The 12862-nt window shown below is 46.9% G+C and overlaps 1 protein-coding gene across 1 annotated transcript; it reads right to left on the reverse strand.

Moving 5' to 3' along the window:
- Nucleotides 1-9413: 9413 nt before the first annotated feature.
- LOC136509348 (MYB transcription factor 69-like) lies at nt 9414-10134 on the reverse strand. The gene has a single exon (XM_066504168.1). The coding sequence runs from the start codon at nt 10083-10085 to the stop codon at nt 9414-9416; it is 672 nt and encodes a 223-aa protein (XP_066360265.1). The 5' UTR covers nt 10086-10134.
- Between the last annotated feature and the right edge of the window lie 2728 nt (nt 10135-12862).

The following is a 12862-nucleotide window of genomic DNA, read 5'->3' on the forward strand; positions in this document are numbered from 1 at the left end:
CATAAACTATTCTTTGGTACAAGCTCCAGTACTATACAATTGCAATGATTGTAATTCTGTGCTTTACTTTCAGTACTTAAAAAACAACGGTTGTTGCTTTTCTATATGTAAAATCTTTGGTACAAGCTCTAGTACTATACAATTGCGGGCTAATGCAAGTACTATTTTTATTTTACTGATAACAAATTAACAGGAAGAACCGATTAAAAGTTGACACTTGTTATTTAGAAAAAAACAAGCCCTGAGCCCCTGACCCACTTACATGTAGGGACTCTAGTCTCAGTTCTCATACCTCTGCAGCTGAGGAGAGGAGAGTACTACTAGTCATCCTTATCCACACGGCACTCATTTACTCCCATCCTCCATTCCTTTCTTCCCCAAACCAACACAAGCTCACCTTTCTCTCTCTCAAAAAGAAAAAATCAAGGCTCAAGCAGCCATGGATCGATGGGGCACCGTGGGAGCTAGGAGGTCAGCATGGCTGGTACTCGGCCTCTTGGAGGATGCCGGAAGTAGCTCTCCTTCAACCAAAGCTCCCCTCTCAAAGCAAAAGAAATGTCGTTCTTTTCTTTCAAGGTGATTTTTTTTCTTTTTTTCTCTTGAAAAATTTGGTGGATTTGGAGTTTCAATTCTTAGGAGATTTGTTTTGGCTGGCCCAATTGGAAGCTCGGTTCCATTTTTTGGCCTTTTGTTTTCTTTATTTCCTCTTGCTCATATGAAGATTTCTTCGCAACAGGGCAATAGTTGAGGATGCTGTGCGACAAGAACAAAGAACACAAGATAAGCTTTGACAAACGCGTGAAGGCGTGCGTGAACGCCGAAGGAAAATTTTCCCTGAGCTTTGATCGTATTTTTCCTTTCCTCCAAAAGTACAGTCTGTCTTGCCTTTCCTCTGGAAAGTTTCCCTTTTTCTTTGTTCTAAACGCATCCCTAGCATTCCTTTCCTCTGGAAACAAAACCTCCATTTTTCCTATGTTCCAAACAGGAACTAAAGTGATTCCATCGAAATCCATGTCTACCGACAACTACTACCACCACATTGATGATTCCAGGGAGGAAAGAGACAACCAACTCACCTCTGTGTCTTAACCCTTAGCGCTCGAACTGCATCAACACCACGAGGAAGTCACTGCATGCGAACTCCATGGATTGGACGTCGGCACTGCGGTTGCCAGCAATGAGGAAGGCATTGGGCAGCGTCAGGCGAGGATGGTGGGGTGGCGTCGTGGGGAAGAGAGCGGCGTCGCGCGGAGGACGGCAAGGCGATGTGGCACGGACCACGGTGGGGCGACGTGGCTCGGAGGACAGTGGGGCGGCGTCGGAGGGAAGAGGAGCAAAGGCGCCGTCGCCCGTCGCGCGGAGTGGCGAAGGATCGATCTAGGGTTCGTGGTGGGACTTGCGGCAGGAACGGGAATGCCTAATGGGCCGGCGCACAATACCACGGTGGAACAGGGCAGGGGGGTCATGTGCCCGGTTTTGTAAGTTGGATGGTCTCTTATGCCTGGTTTCATAGTTGGAGGTCCAAATTCATACTCCTTTGTAAGTTTAGGGTTGAAAAATGTACTTTACCCTAATATTAAAGCTACACAAGTTTCTTTGTTTTTCGGCCACATAGCCTTAGCCGTATTTTATTTTTCTTCGTAAGTTGTTTTTCAGTTCTGCTTAGTCTAGTCTTTTTTTTTCTTAATTTATTTTTGTTCCGTTCGATGTGGTCCAGTTTTTTTTTAAAAAAAAATTATCTGGCCACTATGTTTTTCGAAAGTTTTTTTTCGTTCGATGTGGTCCAGTTTTTTTTTTTTTTAAAAATGGTCGGGCCACCATGTTTTTCGAAAGTTTTTTTTTGCTTTTCTCCATTGCGGGTTCTGTCTAGTCTATTTTTTTCTATATTTTTTTTGTCTTGCCATCTCTATTCCCTGAAAGTTTTTTTCAATGTCTCGATTTCTTTAACTTTTTTTCTCGTAAACATCAAAAATAAATTAAAATACAATATTATTGGTCTTTGAAGTCTTGGCACATCTTATCTAATTGTTACCAAAGATATTCTCACTATCAAGTTGAAGTTGTTGATGTAGTTTTGATTACGAACTTATTATATAATCTAGGCCCACCAATGGCCCAATAAATTAAGCCAGAATTTTAAATCTTGAGTAGTTTGTTATCTAATTCAATCTAAATAAATATTTCTCCAAGCTATACTTATGTACCAGTGCAATCTTCAACAAGGGCTGCTATGTGGATAATGGAGAGAGATCTCGTCATAATCACCAGCGGACAAGCCACTCTTTGACACATTAGCAACTTTCTCATTACTGATTTTAATCAGATATTAAAATTGCATTAATTGGTCCTCGAAGGAAGTTACAAAACTCGATATTTGACTATACCAACATATAGATAATTTGAAAATTATAAAGTTATGATATATTTTTATGAGTAAATGTTTATGTGCTTTACAATGGAAAAATATCTATCAAGTTTGTATTTTAATTCGTTACAGGCCTAATAAGACAATGTTATATTATTACCAGCATTAACTTATATTATGGATGTCATGGTCATCATAAACTAAATTATAACTTTTAAATTTTGTAGAAAGGTAAAGCATAATTAGATATGTACAATTCTTGTCATCATTTCTTATGAACATTTGATGATTTTTTCCATTGCAATATAAGTACATGTTTGCTAGTAAAATAAAAATTAGAAATTGGCTTCCTTTCTGCAATGAATGCGATCAGCAGGGACCGTAAATAGAGAGTGCAATCACTACCACACAAACTACATCCATGGTCGCTTCCAAACTGGCTTTCACTATCGGATTTTGAACGGGTAGTGGGTATTCGACAGCGATAGCCCTACTCGAGTTTTGCTACCGGCTACTCACCTGGTTCCAATGCCCATTTCATAAAAGAAAAAAAGCAAAAATAAACACGCGCCTCCACTCCTTGGCCGCCACCTATGCCCTTACACCGACCGCCACCCAAGACTAGGCCATTGGCCCATGCTAGGGCCACGCCCATGCTAGAGCTGTGGCCATGATGATGTTATTTACGATAATGAAATATGAGATTTACAGTAATCCTCAGTGATTTATTATTACATTATGATCAAATATATAGTAACATTATTGTAAATATTCGCAATACCATAAATTAGTACTGATGTACAGTATATTCTAAAAGTAACTCGCACCTATCTAGCTCACGTGTTTATATCGGCTATATATATATATCATCATCATCCGTGCTTGTTTCTTTGAGCTAAAACAGCATGGGAAGTGAGCAGCAGCCGTCGGAGGTCTCCTCTGCTGCTGCTGCTTGGGCTCGTCGAACAACCAGTTCTCTATTGAGGACAGCTGCTGCTGGGACTCGTGGAAGAAACCGCCGGCGTGTCCCTGTCCCATGAACACCTGCTGCGGCATCGTCGACGTCGTCGTCGGTGGCACGTCGGAGATGGGTGACAGTGCATTGCCGGTGCCGGACATGTGGTCGAATGTCGATAAGAAGCTGTCGACGGCAGCTGAGGGCGGCTTGCTATCGACGGCAGTGGCGGATGCAGGATGGGAACAAAGGAGGCTAAATAATAAAGATTTAGGGCTAGAGCTAAAGATTAATGTGTTAGCACCGTCGGTGCGGAAGCAAGGAATTGATACAGGAAGAACAGAATTACAGAAGTAAGGCTACCCTGAATGATTAAAACTGAATTAGGGTTTTACATATTTCTCTCTCCCCCCTTCTCACATCCCTCTTGCTACTTATACTGTGACTCTAGTTAACCCAAGATGGTCCAACCACCCTCGAACTAGGCTTCATCAATCTCTTGGGCCGAACTGGTGTTGGCCTGGTAAGTATACTGGAAGCAGCAACTGCTCCTTCGGAAGCCACTGGGCCTGCGCTGTTGACAGTCCCTGGGTCTTTAGAGCCGGCATGTCCCCAGACCGGCGCACGTGGAAACTGCTATCGTAGAGTGACAAGCGGCTCCCAGGTAGCCAACTCCGGTGGAGTGTGAGACCACTGTATGAGACCTTGCTCCATGGGATGATCTCCCGAAGACCAGCGACGTTGTAGAACACACAGTGGCACTTGGAAGGTTTGCAAGTCAGAAGGCAAGACAGAAGATACCTGTTGAGCTCCAGGCGACAGCTTCAGCTGGGACACATGAAACACCGGGTGTATCGAGGAGGATGGTGGTAACTCCAATTTGTAGGCTACGGATCCAACCTTCTCGAGAATGTTGAAAGGCCCAAAGAAACAAAATGACAGCTTGTGGTTTGCTCGGCGCAACAGGGAAGATTGTACATACGGCTGGAGCTTCAAGAACACTTTGTCACCGACTGAGAACACCCTCTCTGATCGACCCTTGTCAGCTTGACGCTTCATGCATTCCTGAGCACGCAGCAAGTGCTGCTGGATAAGCTCCTGCATATTCCTGCGACCAGCCAGCCAAGATTCCAAATCTAGAATAGGAGCAACCGATTCCACATCCAGACCCATGTGTTGAGGAGGACAGCCATACAGAACCTCGAAGGGGGACTTACCCAATGCGGAATGGAATGATGTATTATACCAATACTCCGCAAGGGACAGCCAACGATGCCACTGGGAAGGGCAGGAATGAGCAAAACAGCAGAGAAAGGTTTCGAGGCATTGATTTACCCGTTCGGTTTGGCCATCCGTCTGTGGGTGGTACAAGGAGCTGAGGCGGAGGGAAGTACCAGCTGCCTTAAATAGAGCCTACCAAAACTGACTGGTAAAAATCTTATCGCGATCAGAGATGATGGAGGTTGGCAGACCATGTAGGCGATAAACATTGTCTAGGAACAGCTGAGCCACGGTCTTGGCCGTGAACGGGTGCTTCAAAGCGATGAAATGAGCAAATTGAGAAAACTTATCGACAATGACTAAGATTGCATTGGCAGCTCCTGATGATGGAAGGCCCTCGACAAAATCCATGGAAATGATCTCCCAGGAGGTTTGAGGAACCGGCAGAGGCTGCAGCAGTCCTGAGTAATGAGCACGGTCAGGTTTAGCCTGCAAGCAAATGGAACAGGATTGCACCATGTGCCAGACATCGGCTTTCATGCCCTTCTAGAAGAAGAGACGCTTCAGCCTGGAGTAGGTAGCTGGTGCACCGGAATGACCCCCCATCGGGCTAGCATGAAAGGCTGTCAAGACTTGCTGTTGGATAGCTTTACTGGATCCTAGCCAAATACGCCCCTTGTAGCGAATCACACCTTGAACCAGAGAGTAGGGAGGAACAGACTCCGGGTTGATAGCCAATTGAGACAACAGCTTGGTAGCCTCCAAATCAGCTTGATAGCTAAGCACCACTGCCTCTAACCACTGATGGGTAATAGAAGATATAGCCATGAGTTGCTTGAGATGGCGACGCCGAGACAAGGCATTCGCAGCTCCATTCTCAGTGCCTTTCTTGTAGAGGATCTTGTACTGGAGACCCATGAGGCAAGCAAACACCTTTTGCTGCCATGCAGTATGAAGGCGTTGGTCATTGAGGTGTGTTAAACTTTGATGATCGGTGTGAATATAAAACTCGGCCTGGAGAAGGTAATGGCGCCAATGATCCACTGCTAACAAGATTGCCAAATATTCCTTCTCGTAGATAGTGAGGCCTTGATTCCTTTTGCTAAGTGGTTTGCTAATAAAGGCAATTGGATGACCGTCCTGCTGTAGCACAGCGCCAATTCCTAAACCCGAAGCATCAGTCTCTATGTGGAAAGGCTTGTTAAAATCTAGAAGAGCTAAGACTGGTGCTGAACATAGAGCAGCTTTGAGCAGTTCAAAGGCTTCAGCATGAGCAGGAGTCCACACAAAGATTTGAGCCTTCTTGAGCAATTCAGTTAAGGGCTTAGCAAGAATACCAAAATGTTTGATGAATTTGCGATAATAGCCTGCCAGTCCGAGAAACCCACGGAGCTCTCTGATGTTGGATGGTACTGGTCAATCAGCAACAGCCTAGATCTTCGCAAGATCAGTAGACAAGCCAACTGCACTAATCATGTGGCCGAGGTAAGAAATGGACTGCTGAGCAAAACTGCATTTGGATTGTTTGAGCTTCCACTGGTCATGGCGCAGCTAGTCAAAGACTTGTCGTAGATGGAAGATATGAGCCTCAAAGGATGGACTGAACACTAGTATGTCGTCAAAAAAAAACAATGACGAACTTGTGTAGTCCTGGAGCAAGGGTAGCGTTCATCGTGCCCTAGAATGTTTCTGGTGCTCCTGTGAGTCCAAAGGCCATCACTCGGAACTCGTACTAGCCTAGGTGGATTTGGAAGGCCGTTTTAAATTCTTCTCCTTCACGCAACAGAATCTGATGAAAGCTAGCCCGAAGGTCTAGGGTAGAAAACCAGCGGGCATTTGCAAGCTCATCCATCAGTTGGTCGAAGACCGAGACAGGGAACTTGGACTTCAAAGTCAAAGCATTGAGGTGACAGAAATCCACACAAAATCGATAGCCGCCATTCTTTTTACAAACCAGGAGCACCGGAGAAGAAAAAGAGCTATGGCTATGCCGAATCAACCCTTGTGATAACATTTCTTGCACTTGTTTCTCAATCTCGTCCTTAAGCCTTGGTGGGTACCGATACGGTCTCACCAGTATAGGAGCTGCTCTAGGAATCAGAGGTATCTCATGATCACATGCTCTGGAAGGTGGCAAGGAAGTGGGTGGCTCGAACAAATCAGAGTAAGTATCCAACAACGACTGTATCTCAACTGGCAAAGGCTTCAAATCCTGTTCAGCGCTCTCAACATCATCTAGTGAAGCAATATGAAGCAACAGTTGCTGAGGAAATGAAGTTGGAAGCCCCTACAACACAGTTAACTGTCCATTGTATGGTATCGCCATCCACTTTTCCTACAAATGAATCTGCATGGGACTGTGAGCTGCCAACCAATCCATGCCCATCACCACATCAAAGGTACCCAGCGGTAGCACCCTGAAGTCCGACTGAAAAGAGCAAGCACCCACTGACTAAGGAACTTGAAGCAGAACTACTGAGGTGGTGAGCTGAGTCCCACCAGCAACCAAGACAGGGCTACACACTGGAACTGAAACCACATCGGTCAAGCGAGGAACCAAGGCTTGATTCACAAAGGATGAGGAGCTGCCTGAGTCGACCAGAATCTGCACTGGTATTGACTGTAACAAACCGGTGAAGCAAATCGAGCGAGCAGCTATCATACTAGAAAGTGTAGACTTGGAGAGGGCTAAGCAACACTGCTCCATAGGTGGAAACTCCTCAATAGAGTCAGCCAACGAATCTTCTGAAGAAAATGACTCCCAGAGAGCATCGACTGCATGCAGGACCTCTGGAGCACAGACATGATCCTTACTCCACTTGGCATTGCATTTGAAATAGAGACCCAGAGCCTGCCGATACGCCTTGACAGCCGCCATAGTTTGATTGGTGGTCCGAACATTCACCCCAGCCGGAGCAGCAGCAACTGGGGCCACCGCCTTGTTAGCCCATGGTGGAGGCGGGGGTAGCGGTAGGGGAGATGCTACGGCCGAAGGCAGTCTAGGCCAAACAGCAGTAGACCAATCACCTCCACGCGGGACTCACAGATTAGGAGCCATGGCCACCTCTTCATGCAGTAAAGCGAGACGAATAGCAGCATCGAAATTTTGGGGACGTTGAACAAGAATAACTGCTCTAATGTCAGAGCGAAGTCCATTAATGAAACGCTGAGTTAAGAATAGTGGATTGGCATTAGGCGAATAGGAAATGAGCTGATCGACTAACTGGGAAAATGCAGTGACATAAGCTAAAACCGAAATATGTTGACGGATACTGAACATTTGACGAAGGAGATGCTCATGCTGATCACGATCGAATCATTCATGAAGCATTTGACAGATGGAGTCCCAAGTGGCCGAGGGTAGCTGGGGGGCAACAGATTGGTACCAAATCGCTACTAGACCCTCCATATAGTGTTCAACTAAACCAATCCAGATAGAGGGATCGACAACATATGTGACGAAATACTTTTCACAGAGGGAACACCGACATTTTGGATTGACCCCATCGAACGTTGGAAATGGAAGTTTAGGAAACCGGCCAGTCAGCTGGTTGGGGCGGTTGGGCTTAGGGTAAGGAGGGTAAAGGGTCAGTATAGGAGGGAGATTCTGGGGATGGAGTGGTCTGTGCTGAAAATTGGGATGGGGAAATGGAGGGGGTGAAACAGATGTGAAAGTGGATGGTGAACTGGATCTGGCGCCGGACGCAGATGAAGGACGGCTGACTGTGTACGAAAATCAGGTACAGAATGACGAGAGTGATGTTCAGAAGCATACCCTTGGCCGGGACATGGGTCCAAGTCGTAATGACTCCGGACCCAGCATCTTGTGGACTGATGTCGACGCGGTGCCCGCTGGGCGGTGTGGCATGCAGACCAGTTGCTGGAGCTAACGCAATCGCCGCCGGTGGTGAATGAAGTGCGACCGGCCGGTGAGACGAATCGTCGAACACCTGGCGGTCAAGGGTCTTCACCAGCTTCTGGACGTCCTTCTGGATGTCATCCAGGACGCCATCCACGCCTGGGCGCCGCGCTTCTGGATCCACCGAGACCTTCGCGAGTGTTGCCACCCGCGGATCGAACTCTGGCTCGACGGTCACGTCGTTGCTGGGCTCTAGAGTGGTGGGGCGGTGACCGTGCCTGTCGGCGAAGGAGGCTTCGAGGGAGGCGAGGCGCTGTTCGACGAACACAGACACCGGATCTGGATGCCGCGACTCGATCCCCGCCAAGCGCTGCTCAAGCCTAATAGCTTGGGTGGAAATGGAAGTTTCCAGAGTGCCAAAGCGGGAGTCAACGGAGCCGGTGTGGTCAGCGAACGCAGTGGTCGCGGTCATCAAGACGGCGGTTCGAATTCGTCGAAGTGGGCGTTGAGCGCGTCGAGGATGTGCTTCAAGGATGGCTCCATGGCTCTGCGAGCGCGATTTAGCCGGGTGAAGTGGTGGTGCGGAGTTAGGGGGCGGCGGAAGGAAGGAGGTGGCGGTGATGGAACGACCAGGATTGGTAACGAGACGTCTGATACCAGGTGTTAGCACCGTCGGTGCGGAAGCAAGGAATTGATATAGGAAGAACAGAATTACAGAAGTAAGGCTACCCTGAATGATTAAAACTGAATTAGGGTTTTACATATTTCTCTCTCCCCCCTTCTCACATCCCTCTTGCTACTTATACTGTGACTCTAGTTGACCCAAGATGGGCCAACCACCCTCGAACTAGGCTTCATCAATCTCTTGGGCCGAACTGGTAGCTGCTCCTTCGGAAGCCACTGGGCCTGCGCTGTTGACATAATGGTGATTTGAGGCTAAGTAACCGTGGTCTAACGAAGAAATCAGGCTTACTGGGGGCTATAGCCCCGGCTAGCCCGCTTTGGATCTGCCCCTAATCGATGGCAGCAGCGTCGTCATCCTGCACCGCGGCTGGGGAGCTCTTCATGAAGCCTTTGAGCAGCTTGGATATGTTGTCCACGCTAGAGGGGTACGACGACGACGAGTAGTAGTAGTGCCGCCGGGCGATGAGTAGCTGGGTGACCTCATCAGCTGTAGTGGAGTTGCTGCAGGCTGGGCGCGCGTAGCCGTAGCTATCATCCTTGGAGAGGGGACTACTGGCGGTCCCGCTGTGATGGCGCCGGTCGTCGACATGTCCGACGGCGGGAGGTGGTGGCACGAAGATGGCCTGCTGTTTTTCTTTTTCCTCCTCGAGCTTCTTCTTGAGGTGAGTGTTCCAGTAGTTCTTGATGTCGTTGTCGGTCCTCTGCGGGAGATGGGAAGCAATGGCCGCCCACCTGTTACCTAGCAATGACTGGAGGTGGACGATGACGCGTTCCTCGCGGGGGGTGAAGTTGCCGCGCCGGATGCCGGGGCGGAGGTAGTTGGTCCACCGGAGGCGGCAGCTCTTGCTGCAGCGCATGAGGCCCGTGTTGACGGGCACGAGGCGCCACCTGCCGGCGCCGTGCTCGTGGATGTAGGAGACGAGGATGAGGTCCTCCTCCGGCGTCCATGGCCCCTTCTTGATCCCCGTCTTGTCGCATTCGCACCACGGCGGCCTGCCCATCGTCGTCGACAGCTGATGTCTCCGGCGGCCGGTGCGTTGGCTGCCTGCAGCTAAGCAATAGTAGCTCTTTCTGGAGTTGTGCCAACAGTATGAACACTGTTCCATGAAGCATATGACGGTTATATATAGGAACGAGAGGTGCATATGTGTGAGAGACTAGCTAGCTTATGTGAGCGAGCTCCTTGTGTGTGATCACTTCCTGTCATCTAACTTTAATTACCAACCAGATTGCTAGCAACTACCTGATGCGCTGATGATTTGTATTCACTCATGCCATTCTATATAGCTACCTTAGCTATGTGTGTTGTTGTGGATGCATACGTTCCCTTTTCTGTCAGGGACATCAAATGGATCATACATCATAGTAGAAATTGACCCAGGCCCACTTTAATTTATAGGAAGGATGACCTAATTGAAGAAACTTGTTTGCTACTGTTCACACAACTGTGCAAAATTTAAGGCTACTATTAGGGTTTCTAGGCTTTTGAATCTCATTCATGGCAATTTAATCCGCCGTGTATAGGATTATATAGGAAAGATGTCATCTAACCAATAACCAACCTATCGCTATTGCTAGCAACCATCTGCGCTGATACAATTTGTTTTCACTCGTGTCTATAGCTAGCTTAGGCCATGGCTTCAAGTCTATATTAGCTTGACAGAATTGTCCATCTCAAGAGGTTTCAAACTTTTAATGCTTGCAAACCGTCAGAGCTGAGTCACCTATAGAGGATGCGATAGCTAGCTTCATAGGGAAAATCAAGTGTTGTCAGTTTTGTGTGAGAGAAAAAGCTGAGGAATGAAAGTGATCTGTGGAGGTGAGAAAAAAAGAGTGAGGTCATGGTATAAAAATAAGTATGGCCTGCATTAGAGCATGCCCAACGCACCATGGTGTCTTGTGGTCTGCTCGGACGCCACGTGGACGGAAAAAAGCAGCGAGACGGTGGCCTCGCAAGCTGTCAGAGCAGCCTACAGAAGCAACCAACACCTCGTCTGAAGAATCAGTGAAGCCAAAATGCCGCGGACCTTGTTCCCTTCAGTACACGGTGGCGGCCACACTACAACCGTGGTTGGTGTGATCTCGCAAGACTACAAGCCCCGTCGATGTACAACAATGGTGCTAGCAAGTACCGAGTGGTAAGAGGTATGCAAACTTCACTAAACACTAGGCTTAAACCTAGAGCAAGCGCATAAGCGGTGGTCTAATCAACCCAAGCACTTCGCAAAGCACCTACGCTAATCACCTAATAAATCACTAAGCACTATGCAAGTGGAGATCACTAAAATGGTGCATCAACACCCTTGGTATGTTTCCTCAGCTCCACTTGTCTCATTTGGCCGGTTGGGGGTTGTATTTATAAGCCCCACTGAGAAAGTAGCCATTTGGGACGAAATCCCGCTTTTCTGCTACTGACCGGACGCTGATCACGTCCTGACCGGATGCGTCCGGTCGTCACGACCGTTGGAGCCACGAGCCACGGTCCATTTTCCTTACTCAGGGAAAGCTAGTGAAGGGGACAACGACAGGGAGTGGTGGGACGACGACCAAGGAGGCATGTGTGCGGTGTGCCCTACGTTGGGCAGTTGTTCAGCCTGTTCGGCAGGTCTGAATTGGCTGGCTGGTGCTGAGGCTGGACCAGCCAGCCCAGCCAGCCAATTTCAGCTTCCAACCAACAGCTGGTTTTTAAAAGTTCAAATAATGGCGCCAACAAGAATAGGTGCTTTCCAGCCAATTCTAGCTCATGCGAATTTAAAATTTCAAATTCAAACTACCAGCCAATTCCTAGCTCATGCTGATTTCAAAATTACAGCCAACAACAATATGTTCAACCAACAATTTACAGTCCGTTTGTTCCATCCACACAACACACATACAACATTTGTTCCATCCATTCACAAGAACTTGTAAAACATTTCTCAAAATTTGATCTCACAAAGTCCTTGAAATCCCCAGGACACACTATTCTCCACCACTAACGAAGTTCTAGCAAGTTTGCAAGCTCCACTGGAATCTCGTCTTTGAAGTTATTGAAGCTCAAATACCTAAAAATTCCTAATAACACTTAGAGAAATCAAAAGTGAACATTTATGTATCCACATAAACTAAGTACATTCTAAAAATGAACTTACAAGTGTGTCAGTTTCTTCTTCAGTTGACCAATTTCAGGTGGAAGCACATCTTGAAGCTTATTCCACCTCAGATTCCTAAGTTTACAAGAACACTTGGTTAGATGAAGAGCAACTACACTCAAATTAGCCATGGACTAAGTGCAAGAAAATAGTATTGGTGCAGCATTGATTCAAGGGCTATCATTATCCGAGGACATTGGAGTATTGCAGAGAATAAAGAGACTTATGTTCAATGTTGCAAGAACCTAAAATGCTTTTTTACAATAAAGTATAAATCTATCAGATACCTTGTTGTGTGGTCTTAGTATCTTACCACTGAATGTTTATCTAAAACCAACAGACACTTAACAACAGGTATATGAAGAACACGAACCCAATCAATTTATATCAAGTAATCATGATACATAAACATCCATGTCCTCCTAGATGCTAATATCGAACATATTAATTAAACAGGACTGGCAAGGAAAGGTTCTTACAATCTTCTTAGATCCAACAGGTTAGTTACTGTTGTTGGGAAAGGATCAACTTATTGATACAGCATAGACTTCCATGAAATAAGATACACAATATGGCATTCAGGACATGTATTCGTAAAAATGATTGATGATGCATGAAGCTTCAGACAAGCAGTAAACATGATCTTG

The sequence above is a fragment of the Miscanthus floridulus genome, chromosome 15 (genome assembly GCF_019320115.1).
Source record: "Miscanthus floridulus cultivar M001 chromosome 15, ASM1932011v1, whole genome shotgun sequence".
NCBI classification, from domain to species: domain Eukaryota; kingdom Viridiplantae; phylum Streptophyta; class Magnoliopsida; order Poales; family Poaceae; genus Miscanthus; species Miscanthus floridulus.

What these genes read in the sequence shown, in the direction of transcription:
- LOC136509348 (XM_066504168.1), bottom strand. Translation starts at nt 10,085, where the DNA reads ATGGGCAGGCCGCCGTGGTGCGAATGCGACAAGACGGGGATCAAGAAG.